The sequence below is a fragment of the Pinus tabuliformis genome, chromosome 9 (genome assembly GCF_031772625.1).
Source record: "Pinus tabuliformis cultivar Carrire ecotype Pingquan chromosome 9, CPIR1, whole genome shotgun sequence".
Taxonomy (NCBI): Eukaryota; Viridiplantae; Streptophyta; class Pinopsida; order Pinales; family Pinaceae; genus Pinus; species Pinus tabuliformis.
In genome coordinates, this window is record NC_142307.1 from 1,569,355,976 (window position 1) to 1,569,369,537 (window position 13,562).

General features: G+C 34.8%; 1 protein-coding gene across 2 annotated transcripts in view; it reads right to left on the reverse strand.

Moving 5' to 3' along the window:
• Positions 1-405: 405 nt before the first annotated feature.
• Positions 406-13,562, reverse strand: part of LOC149154629 (exocyst complex component SEC3A-like) — a 283,578-nt gene continuing 270,421 nt past the window's right edge. The window contains exons 23-25 of one of the 2 annotated variants that reach the window (XM_089440389.1): positions 1,598-1,663; positions 1,339-1,428; positions 406-911 (exon numbers count right to left, since the gene is read on the reverse strand). In XM_089440389.1, the coding sequence (XP_089296515.1) occupies positions 828-911; positions 1,339-1,428; positions 1,598-1,663 (240 nt within the window). In that variant the 3' untranslated portion in view covers positions 406-827. The remainder of the gene's footprint in view (positions 912-1,338; positions 1,429-1,597; positions 1,664-13,562) is intronic. The other variant, XM_089440388.1, reaches the window with a different exon arrangement.

Sequence of the window (13,562 nt, forward strand, 5' to 3'; positions counted from 1 at the left end):
ATTGTCCTTGAAACGCTTTCAGAGTGGCAAAAACATCTTGCAAGTTTTCAACTGGCTTTGGAAACTGCTCAAGCTGTTTCTTACTAAATTCCCAGAAACAACCACAAATCACTGGCCAGTTTTTGTGATCTCATTCTTACTTATTATTTATAAAACATTAAGAAATTCACTTAGCCTAATCCTAAAATGGCTTACTAACCCTAACCCATCAAAAATGACTTCCTTCCTACTCACATCGACTCCAAAAAAAGAGCACATGGATCTCCAAATCCACAAAAGGGAGCAGCAGAACAACAATACTCACTCATTGTGCATGGAGACGATGCAAGATTTCAGTTGACAGCAATAAACTATGGAATTAACACAAGTACATACCTTGATATTATCATAAACAGCCACTCAAACTAAAGAAAAACAAAGTATATTATGCCTTCAGTAGGTAAATTAGAAGTTTCCAACTCAGAAGATACAAGTACAGTTCATGTAATCCGTTCCCCACGGACCAGGATAGGGTAACCTCTGTTTTATGTGTTGGACAGAAACGTAGTAGGCTTACAGCTAACTTCATTTTTAAAAATCAATAACATTGAATAAATGAATAAAGATCTCTCTGTCTAATTGCACAAGTATGTGGCCAACGGCTTTTGCAAAGAAGCATCACATTTTGAACTTCTTGAGAAACATTAAATATACAATCGATGGGCATCAGAGCCTAACTTCAAGCAGGCGACGCTGACATTCAATGTATCATAAATACAACAGAACTGTGCAATATACAGGTAATTAGATTGTTTTGAATAATTCTCTCATCTCTGCAGATGATGGACTCAAAACTTCGTTAGGGTAACACTTTGTAAGCAGCACTTCAAAACTTTCATACTTGTCAAGAAAGTCTGCCTGCCAAGGTAAAGCTAGTGAATAAGTCAGCTACGTATTGAATAATATAAACAATTTTGGACACGTTACTCTGTCTTAGAACATTTTGAATTAGAATACAGTAAGACTTCATAACACCAGACATTTAACCAACTTGGGAGATTTATAACACACTTGAATGGAGATTCCATTGGGTTGTAAATGTTAACGGAGCCCAAACAATGCAATTAAAAACATGATATATAATAACATTAATAAAAATAATAACAGACATCGTCAAAAGAATAAAAAGCCATGACAACAAAGAAAATTAAAAATCCTTTCCAACTCAAAATAACAGAAACACAAGAACATTTACAGGAAAAGAACAGGGACGTTATTTGAAAATCACAAGAGAAAAATGTTGCCATAGATTTGTCAGCAAAAAGCATATTAATATTTAACGTGGAATATATGGCATACCTTGCATTTATCCCATAATGAAGGAAGCAGCTCCTCTGAGGTCAGGTTCTTTTGCATCTTTCTATACATTGTTTGAAGAGACTTCTCCACCTTTAACACCACCAATTTCAGTAATTAAAAAGCAAAGAGAGATAAACTGTGGCCAGTAATCAAATGCTATTTAAGCATCACATTATACAATTGTAAACATCAAGATATGGAAGAGTCATTTTCTGTTACAGTGTAATGCTTTTACCGTGAAGTTTACCATCTGACTTACCCCAGAAAGGCTAGACTTCAACATTTTTCGGAGATCCATTTTGGACAATCCAAGCTGAAATGGTACCTAAAAATCAATGGAAAAGATTACACCCTCGCTCTAAAATCCTGGAGCATTTTTCATTAACAGTTTTATTGCCTTCAAAGTCTAGCATGCCACCCTCTAAAATCCTGGAGCATTTTTCATTAACAGTTTTATTGCTTTCAAAGTCTAGCATAGTAGCTAGACTTGTTTAAACAGAAAATGAATTGTTGCTTGATCTGAAAATATTCGCACATAAAAACAACTGCACAGAATTTTGAAATATTGAATAAGGCTATGCCTTGTATAAACATTTACGCACTTTTCACAAAAGACCCTGTTATATACTGTTCAAATCACGTTGCAAAACTTGGACTCCACAATTACTTGGCCAGGATCCAATATTATTGACTTGACAAATAGCAAAATTAGCAAACAATTGAAAAAATGCATGAAAATCGATTTTGTTCCACAAATTAAAATATAGATATAAAACATTAGAAATTTTGCATGAAGTTTTCCTTCATGGGAACGGTGATTGCAAGTGAAATGGGAAAAAAGAGTCACCAAAACTGACTTTTAAATGAGAAAAGCAGATCTGCTGACTGATTTCCTGAAAAAGACAACAGCCTAATAGATATTTCCCACACAGTCCCTGAATTTGATCCCAAATGGTATGATAGTCAAACCTGGCTCACAATTTCACAATTAAATAATCCAGAAGACTTCGAATATAAAAGTATCCATTTAAGATAAATAAATATATATTGAATAAATGTATGCGAATTGATGTGAGAATAACAAATGATGACCCCGTATAAATACCCTAGGTAGGAGTGCCCCTTCATATAGAATCATGTCCATCCATTTAAGATAAATAAATATATATTGAATAAATGTACGAGAATTGATGTGAGAATAACAAATGATGCCCCGTATAAATAAGTATGTATAAATACCTAGGTAGGTGTGCCCCTTCATATAGAATTATGTCCATCCATTTAAGATAAATAAATATATATTGAATAAATTTAAACAAATATATATTGAATAAATGTATGAGAATTGATGTGAGAATAACAAATGATGGCCCCGTATAAATGCCTAGGTAGGAGTGCCCCTTCATATAGAATCATGTCCTATTCTATATGTCCTATGAGACGTGAGACATGTCCTTTCGTTACTACTGATTATTAATTATATTATTTATTATTATTATTCATTTTGTATAAATACGTATGTATAAATACCTAGGTAGGTGTGCCCCTTCATATAGAATCATGTCTATCCATTTAAGATAAATAAATATATATTGAATAAATTTAAACATATATATTGAATAAATGTATGAGTCGCTGTTGACCAACATCATCGCTCACGAACCATGATATCAATTATTTATTTTTCATTTTCATATTATTTATTATTCTATATACTTATATTACAAATTAATTTGAAAGTTAAATTGCACCATATATGAGCTATATGTTGATAATATATATAAAATTTTATATATAACTATATGAATTATATTTTCTATTAAAGGTTAATTACACTTTATATGAATTAATATCCCGGTAATATTTAATAATATAAATTAATAAAAAATATATCTTTTGTATAATTATAAATTAAGTTATATATATATATGAATGAAATTGCACCTAAGAGTTATATGTTGATAATATATATTATTATATTATTTTATATATAACTATATGCATTATATTTTATGTTACAGGTTACTTTATATGAATTAATATCCGAGTAATATTTAATAATACAAATTAGTAAAAAATATATTTCTTTTGTATAGTTATAAATTAATTATAAAAATTACTAAATTGCAATTTTATTAAATTAAGTTATATATATATATATATATTTTCGAACTTAATCACGAACCTTATCCAACAAAAAAAAGTAAAATCGAACTCAAATCAAATATTATAATTGTTGAATCCGAACCATGTGGCATAGACTCTGCAGGCTGCAACTCATCAGCGCACACTGAGCACCTGAAGGTTGGTCGTTGAACCACTCTATGTTTTAAACTTTTGAACAATGAACATTGAATACCATAATATGTCATATGATAATACATTGCAAGTCATAGTTCATTTTGTAATTTGTACTATATAGTGTGCATTTAGCATTATTAATTTTGGTGACGATGTTGATGATTGAAATTAGAAACAAAAACTTGAAAATATGTTGAACGTGATAATAATCACTAACGATCATGACAATGTTTACGCTGAATTGATGATGATTATGTATTTTTAGATATAGAATCTAGATTCTAAAAGATGAATGGTAATATAAAATTCTTATTTTGTATATATATATATATATATATATATATATATATATGCATCATTTCTTTGTCGTATCATATCCAGATTTTTTGAAAATATGACATATTCATTTCAAACCCCATATCTGTATCTGTTTTCGTATTCGTTTCAGTGCAACTTAGCTTGAAACTATCATCTTCGAAGATAGAAGACGATATGAACTTCTAATTGTGCTACAAAATTGTTCACTGTGAAATGACCTAACCATAACAAATCAATCTTTTGTGGAACTTTGTGATTATTTGATACTTGTGATGAACTATTATCATAAGATTTAATTTTGTTGCTATCAACATTCTTTGGTACACAAGTTTGTTGTTTTTGTTTAGAGTGATCTAGATAGAATGACTAGTTGAAATGTTTGCTCTTATGACTTGGGTGTCAACAAGGAGTTCATGTGACTTAATTTTCTCTTATCATGTTTGTGGTGATTTCTTGATTTTATTCAAGTATATGATTACCTTCATGTACAAATGTTGCTTGGTAGATCAAAGAATCTTCACTTGGCATTTTCATCATTTGTACTACAACATTCAAATATGTTTTCACTTTAATTGGATTGGGATCTTTCTGAATTGTAATATCATCTCGATCAATGTTCTTTTTTCTTTAACTTGGGTTTCTAAATATTTCAATGCTTCTTTTGGGATAAGTCCTTATTTGTTCTCCAATGATTACTCATCATTTTTAAGTTTTTTTAATTGGGTAAGTAGATTTTGATTATGATTTTTTAAACGTGAAAGTTCTTCATTCTTTGGTTTGACCACTTTATCATTAGTGTCTTTATTTTCATCTTTCAAAGTTTTGTTTTGTTTTAATAATCTTTGAATAAGATCTTTTAACCACACATTTTCTTCTTCTTTTTCTAATAGACTCGCGAGTTTCATCTCGGGACCTTCCTCTTCCTATTCTAATTTTTGCTTCGTACCCTGAGACTTCCGGACTTTGCGCATATAATTTTTTACTGTTATCTTTTAAGAGAGAAATTGTATCATCCTTCTATCTTGATTTTCTGTAAATCATGTGCTTGAGCTCTTTGTATTTTAGTTGTGATAACTTCTTTTATGGTGAAGTGTTACGAGTTTGTTATTCAGATTTTTTTGTTTGTATTTGCATATTATCTTGTCATCTCGCCGTTCTGCGATAATAAAGAATTTCCCACAACAACATGGTTAACAATTTTTAGGAATCGAAAAAAAATTCAAATTTTGTTTCATAAAAAGAACATTTAATCCAAAATATTGACTTGTATATGGAACTCATAGTTAACAGTTCACTTCCTTTTCCCTTTGTATTTTTTTAATATTTTATAGAAAAAACCTTTGTATAAAATAATATAATACGGACTTAAAACACCCTTATAGAAATCGGTATATTTTTCTAAAATCACCTTTTCTATCGTTTAACTTTTTTTTTCCTTTTTATTTTATAATTTAAATTGGATTTTAAGAATTATTTAATAATATTAATTTTTTTTTTAATTCAACTTTATTTTAACCTTTAATAATTGTGTACCATCAAAAAGACGAGAGTGTTTTTTCTTTATTAGCATACAACAATGTGGCTATTGGCAGAAACAATGGTGCGGCTATACGGATATTATTGTTGGTAACTAGTGGAAAATTGTATGGGGGGCTAACACCTAGCCACTGTACGGCGACAGAGAATCATACGTCAATTTGTGCATGGGGCACGATTTTGGTGCTACATACAAGATTGTACAATGCGATTAGGGCCACTAGTCATGGATAATATTGTCAGGGCGACGACGATGAGCGGAGGGTGCCGACTCTGTTTTTTCTATTTTTTAATAAATTTTTAAATTTATTTTTAATTTTATTTTTGTTTTTTAATTTTTTTCATATATATATGTATAGTTTTCTTTTCTTTCCCTTTTTTCTAATTTTTAGAAAAGACTTTGAAATTGGAGAAGCTCCAAAAATCATCGTGTGGCTAAAAACCTACAATAAATTTGCAATCGATAATAAAAATTTGATTAAGGGTCAATGACCAAAGGTCAGTGCCAAATGTGATAGCCAAACCTGGCTTACAAGTTAAATAATCCAGAATACTGGAATATAAAAGTATCCATTTAGGATAATAAATATATATTGAATAATTGTGTGGGAATTGATATTGTGCACATTATAAATGAGAAACCGTATATACCTATAAGCAAGAGTGCCCTTTCATAGAGAGTTATGTCCTTTGAGACATGTCTTTTTGTTAACACTAATTATTCATTATTAATTATACTATTTTATATTATTTATATTTGTAGCAAATGGTTTATTTCTTAGCAGCAATAATTGATTTAGATATGGACTCACCGATTGAATGGCAACTCAACACCCCTATTAATTGTTTTTTGAAAAAAATTAGCAAACTATAGTTTTTTCTAAAAATTCACTAGTTTGCGAGTTTCTCAAAAGGGACCAATATTTTGCTGGCAAGAACCTATTTGGGGATAGACTCCCCAATTGCTTGGTGAGTTCTGCAACACTCATTAAAGTATTTATTATTCACTTTACCATCACAAATAATTTTTCTATTGATTAGACCTGTCACCCATCAAAAAGTGGTATCCCGCAGAAGAAAGTTTTTCATGTCCTTGGACAGTTAACCAACAACCTTATTGGTTAGCACATGTCATGATGCCAGGGTCCTCCACTTCTCACTCCAATCAGATTTCTCTCTCACATTTGACATTCCTTCTTGAAGGAAGGTGGGTAATTGTTGAGAAATGTAACTAGTTTCCGTCTTCATAATTGATGTACTCATTTCAATATGCATCCTATGTAACAAACAAGAAAATGTTATTATTATTAAAACATGGGTTTCATACTCATTATTGATGGTCTTCTAGGTAAAAGCATGTTCTTCGTGCTTCTAAGGTTTGTTAGGTCTTAAGATTTATTGTCATGAGTCAATGGAGTCAAGATCGTGTTTATAAGACCCTTCCAGAAAATTTGTACTTGTAAAAAGAATTATTTGTGAGTTTAAAAAGTCTTGGAATCTCCAAGAGTACAAGTCGGCCATGGGATCATCAAGTCGGCTTCAAAAAGAGGGAATTCGACCACTTGAAAAGGCTATATAAAGAGGCAATTCAACCTAATTTGGAACACACTCACTCACAAGTCCGATCTATAACCAAAAGGTTCGATCTGTCGCTGGGGAGCAAGAAGAAGAAGAGCGAAAGTCAAGGAGAAGCTGGAAGGATAAAATCTATTGTTTCTGGGCTCTATCTCTCTCACATGTGCGAAATTATGGGGTTTTTGAGCAACAGGAGGAGGCCAAAGTTGCAAGTTCGAGTCAAGAAGACGAAGTGCAGCATCTTGTAGCTGGAAGGAAAGATACTTGATCTAGACCTTGTTGACCTTAAGAGGAGCTATTTTGCTCTAGGAAGGTCTCAAGAGGAGGTTGATCTAGGGTTTCCTTGGAAGCTGCAAGACCGAAATTGTAGGGTTGAAGTTGCAGGTCGAGTAGCAGTATTGTAGTTGGCAGGGTGAAGTTGCAATGTGTAGCAGTTTGGTACAGAATCAAGGAAGGTCTGACTTGGTACTAATAGAAGGACTTGGTCTAGGGTTTAGGTCTTTGTATCTCATTTGAAGCAGATTTTAAGAAGAGAAGAGTTTCCAAGTTTTCCCCTTGGAGGGGTTTTGCCTTAGTTGAAAGCCTAATATTTGTCTTCTATTATTGCAGTTTATGTTCTTGATATTTGTTTGATGAAAGATCTAACTAAAAGATTACAAGAAAGTGAATAAGTTCACAAGCAAATATTAAAGTTAAGGAAAATAAGATTAATAGTTGCCACTATTGATTTTCCAACAGTGATCCATCAACAAATATTTTAACCATTTTGTAATCATGTGCTTTCACTTAATGTTTTTGGCATACTAATATGGATTAAGGGGAGACTTGGATGAATTAATGATCTTGACTATATTCTTGTTCCCTCACTTCATCTAGGAGATAGACTCTAGTCCAATGAGATCTCCTTTGAGGCCTTGGAATATTAGGAAGGACACTGCTAGGGAGGCTTTGATTGAAGTAGCTTGTCCATGTTATGCCATACTTACCACTTTCCATCTTTCCCATTAGTCCATCTATGTTCTTTGAGTTGGTTGTCATTAGTCATGGGGATTCATACCCTCTCATCCTCATCCTTGGGTGTGGGCCGAAAAAAATTTGCCTTGGAGGTTGATGCAACTAAAAGAAAGTTAAAAGCATAAGAATGCCACAATGAAAGAGAAGGATGAAATGCAAAGATGGCTCAAACATTTGAATAATGCATGGGCAAAAGCCTAACATGAGCTCTACCCCCCTCATTAGTCGTCACTCGGGTCCTTGAGTACATGATGCTCCATCTCTAAAAGGAACCCTTGTATTGTCCCAACCTTGATGAGTGATAAATCGCCTCATCACAAAGGGGTATTAAATGTTGAAACTCAAAAAGTAAGCTTGGGTTTATGAGCTATGCACCCAAATCAAAGCATTATCATAAAGAAGTAAAAGGCACACTAAAGGCGTGGAAAAAGCAAGTCAGAGAAAGTGGTAACTCATGCCTCCAAGATTGCTCCCTCATTGCATATATACACTAAGGATGTTGGACCATCATTAGTTGGTCACTCAGCTATGGCACCCTACCCTAAAGTCATTCCCACTCTATTGCCACCATCTTCACACACACCTATGGGTTGAAGGGCTAACATGGTACCTATCACTTCCCCTTGGGGGTTGGAAACACGTGATAGGGTTATCCATTTAACCATCCCTAACATAAGGAGGTAACACTTTTATGGGAGTTTAAAGGTGATCTTCCTGTGAAGTATTATTGTGCCTCCAACATTAAGTAAAGTTCACTATGATGCATCCATGGCTATTCAACCAAATCATTATTGATTTCCACTCGATCTTGAGAGTGTTTTGTCAAGTGGTTTTCATCACAATAGCAAAGGCCTCTTGAGATGATTGTCCCACTTTATTAGCATCATAGCAAACATTGTTTTACCCATGGCAAAGAGAATGACCTTATTGATCCAATGTTGCCTATCCATAACATATTGTTGGACTACTTGATGACCCAACACGATGCTTGACACTCTGAGGAAGCCCTTGATGCTAAAATGATTAACCCATGAAGCTTGTTGTTCGAGATATTGATGATGTGCCCAATGGACCCAGAAAAACCCCTAGCTGGGCTTGACACTGTTTGATGGGAATCACTTGTTCCAGAGCCTAGATGATAATGGTCATTCTTCTAATGACAAGGAGTGGCTTGCACATCACTTTGGAGCTCCAATGCTTGAGTTAGAGAGTGCCACATCAACCTAAGTCAAAAAGAGATGAAAAAGACAAAAAATCAAGATAATTAATAACTAGGAACATGTCATAAACGTGTTTCTAGTCAACTAAGGCTCTCATTCACTTAAAAGGAGTGAGTAAGCACACAAGAGGCAATTAAGACATGAGTCAAGTGATGGGATGGGGTTAGAGTCAAGTCCCACGAATTGAGGACGAGTTCGTTGCTAGTTTGGAGGGCTAGATGGAGTTTAAGTTGAAGGTCAAATCCACTTCACAAGTTGACTCACGAGTTGCATGGGATAAGGCTGAGTTGAATGTGAGTTGAGTGGGGCATGTGGCAAAGCCACTGCGACTCTCTCTATGCATTCCTGCACTTGGGATCTACACATTGCCCTTGAGAAGATACGCATGGCCACTTGGGAACTCACACTTGCCTTGGGATCATCAATCTTCTTAGGATCTATGAATTCTCTCTTGGGATCTTCTCCCTCTTTTTCTATAAGTTGAAGCTTCCTCCTCTAGTGTAAGCTAGTCTTGGAGTGTAGGAGAAATTGGGGAAGCTTTGCTGCTATTGTACTGCTCTATCATTTTTAATAAAAAAGGCTTTGGAGGCTACATGGTGCTTTGATTTGTGTGGTTGCGTGGATCTACCATTAGGTAACTTTGTATTAATTCTATTGCATTGCTTTGAATTTGTTATTATAGGCTTTGATAGGGGCATTGTTGCCCATAGGATAAGACAAACAATCTCGGTTGTTTGTGAATCTTCTTGATAGTTTTGTATTTTGGAAATGAAATTCACATGTGCTTCTTGGTTGATTGTCATGTTCATTCAATTTCCAGATGGAAGCTTCACCTATCTTAAGCTAAGTCACAAGACACATCCCTCCCCCCACACGTGTCACAAATCTATTGTGTATGATATGATTCAGCATGACACGTCACTGACATGAGTTTAACTCTTGTCCAAGATGAGGTACGCGAGTCAAACTTGTATCGGGCATGTGCCCAAATCGTGTCTCGATTTTTAGACACTTGTCCAAAAAATAAGCGACCTGCAAGCTACGTAAAAGCCATATTTGGGCCGCATTTGAGCATTTTTCTTTGGTGTTTCGGTGTTGTAGGATTGTCAGTGACCAACAAAGGAGATAGGTGTCTTTTGTTGGTGATTCAAGGCACAAGTAAGTGGATTTCCCTTCCATTTTTCTCTAGTTTTGTTACAACATTCTACCTGTCCATTTGTTTTACATGCACAACCTTACAACAATGCATTTTTCCTTATTTTTATAGTAGTAATGGCTCAATCAAGGGCAGCAAGGAAGGGGCAAAAGAAGGGGAGAAATGTCCCCATTGGTAATTCCCCCCCTCTTTCAATTTCATTAAGGCATGCCAATCTTCCATCTATTTTAAGTGGGGTTGCAACAACAACTTCAAATGTTGAGAGAAACATCAATTTAGCAAGACAACGGGCTCAAGAATTGAAATATTCGTTGTGGAAGTATGTTACAAGACATCAAGGGTCAAGCAACAAGTTAAAGGGAGGAGGCGATGTTCTTTGGACATGCAACTTTTGCATCACAATTTCATAGCACTTATTGCAGTGTAAAAGGGCATTGGTTGGGCACATCATCTTGTGGAATTGGAGCATGTGCAGGGGTGACTCCATCTAAGAGGAAAGAATTAAAAAGAGAGGCCAGTGTTGGTGTGGTAATTGGTCGCTGCAACATCTAAGAGAAACAAGAATGAGGATCCCCTTCCATTCTTGAGGAAAAACAATTATCCATTTGAGAGTTCCAGTGGGGGTGCAAGTCAAGGAGCAAAACTGAGGGCACTTGGTCCAATGGACAAGATATTTCAACAAGAGAGGTGAGAAGAGATTGATATTAACATTGCCTTTTTTTCTATGTCAACTTCATATCATTTAATGTTGCACAATCACCTTTATTTATTGACAAGTGTCGAGCTCTAACTCATGGGGCTCCATCGGAGTATGTGCCTCCTAGTTCACAAAGGCTTAGAACCACATTGTTGCCTAAGGAAAAGAATGATGTGGATAAAATGCTTAAGCCTATTAAATCAACGTGATCAACATCTGGGGTTAGTATTGTTTCTGATGGATGGATAAATGCAGCATGCCATCTACTCATCAACTTCATGGTGTCCTCCTTGAATGGACCGGTTTTCTTGAAAGTAGTGGATACTCTTGGAAAATACGAGGATGCACAGTATATGGGTGAGTTGTTCTTTAAAGTTATTGCAGATGTAGGTGTTGATTCTTATGTTCAAATCATTATAGACAATGCACCTATTTGCAAAGATGTTGCCATGATTGTGGAAGCTAAATATCCACAAATATTTTGGACACCTTGCATTGTCCATTCCTTGAATTTAGCACTAATATCTATTGCTTCTAATGTGGTTTGGATTGGAAATCTTATTGAGGATGCAAGACATATCCGCAACTTTGTACAAAATCATACCAATGCCATCACAATCTACAATGAGTACACACATCCATCATTGTTGAAGATTGTAGATACACGGTTTGCCTCTTTATTCATCATGTTGAAGAGGATGAGGGAGTTCAATACTTCTCTTGGAGCCATGGTCATTTCAGAGTTTTGCTCTTTTTGGAAAAAGACAGATCAAGTGACCTCAAAACGAGTCAAGGAAACAACATTAGATGATGTTTGGTGGGAGAAGGTAGATCTTATTAATAAGATCATGGACCCTATCATTGCTTTGTTATGATTTAATGATACAAACTAACCCATTCTAGGAGTGGTTTACGAAGGATGGGATTCCATGATTGAGTCTGTGAGGACCATTATTGTTCAGAATGAGTGCCTAGAGTATGAGACATCGGCGAAGGCCCTTTCACCACCATACAGGATATTCATGTCAGCGAGTGAGACAAGAATTGCACACCTTTGCATTGTTTCGCTCACTCATTGAATCCAAAATACTACAGCCATGAGTGGTTGAATGGTGGACCTTCACGCAAATTCCCTCCTCACATGTATGGTGAGATTTCACAGGGGAGGAAGGATGCATTGAGACGAATATTTCAGGATAGATCATCCCTTGATGAGGTGGAGCATGCCTTTGCAGAGTTTTTGACTAGCACTAGGCAATTTGCAAGTTATGATGTGAATAGAAACAAGGGGGCTAAGAAGCCCTATGCTTGGTGGGCAACCCTTGAGGCAACATGCCCTCCTCTACAACAGTTAACCATGAGGCTGCTCTCTCAAGTTACTTCATCCTCTTGTTGCGAAAGGAATTGGAGCACATTTTGAAATCTATATGGTTTGAAGAAGAGCAGGCTTGAGCAATCTAGGCCAAAGACAATGGTGTGTGTGCACACAAACCTTCATCTTATTTACAAGCAGAGAGATGAGTGGTTAAAAGGAAAGTAAAAGATGTGGGATGTGTTCCCTGATGATATGGGTTTGGACAACAGTGTTGAGTTGGCATTGGCAAACTTGGATCTTAATGAACCAATGCTATATCCTATCACTTTTGATGATGATGATACTCTTGAGAGGTCATCCTCCACACTAGCAGATGCAACGATTTATTGAACACAAAAGAGGAGGATGCAGAAGAGAGAAGTGGTGGAACTGATGTTAATTTTGATGATGAGCAATAGGCTATAGGCTAAAACCTATTGGCAACTACCTATGTGATTCTTCTATCTTGATTACGGTTTCGAGTTATAGTATCTATGTTATGAATTAAAAATTACATAACTAAACTAACAATAAATATATATGTCTAATTAATTAAATCATTAAATAAATTTAATTAAGAATTAAATTGTTAGTAAGGAATGGACACTAGTCCCAAGGGACGTGTCTTGTGGGGTTCGTGGCTAGTCAAATCCTATTTAAGGAGCACCGCCACAACCATGTAATCATCCATTCATATTTTTAATAAAACATTTAATATTTGCATAAGTCATATTATGTGTCGAGCTAAGTCCCCTGACACGGGGATTTGGGATTCGACGGATACGGGGATTCGAGTGTCGGATACGGACAGGTTGACCCTCCAGAATAGGACACGTTCAGATACGTTATATATATATATATATATATATATAAAAATTAGATAATTCTTACACAAATTCTCATTCATGATACAAATTCATTGATTCAAACATAGATCTTCATCTAGATGTAAATTTTACAAAGTAACATTATGCATACAAAATTACAAATACAATTGTGAAATAAATGATAAATAATAAATTATAAATTTATAATACATATTCAATTCATCAA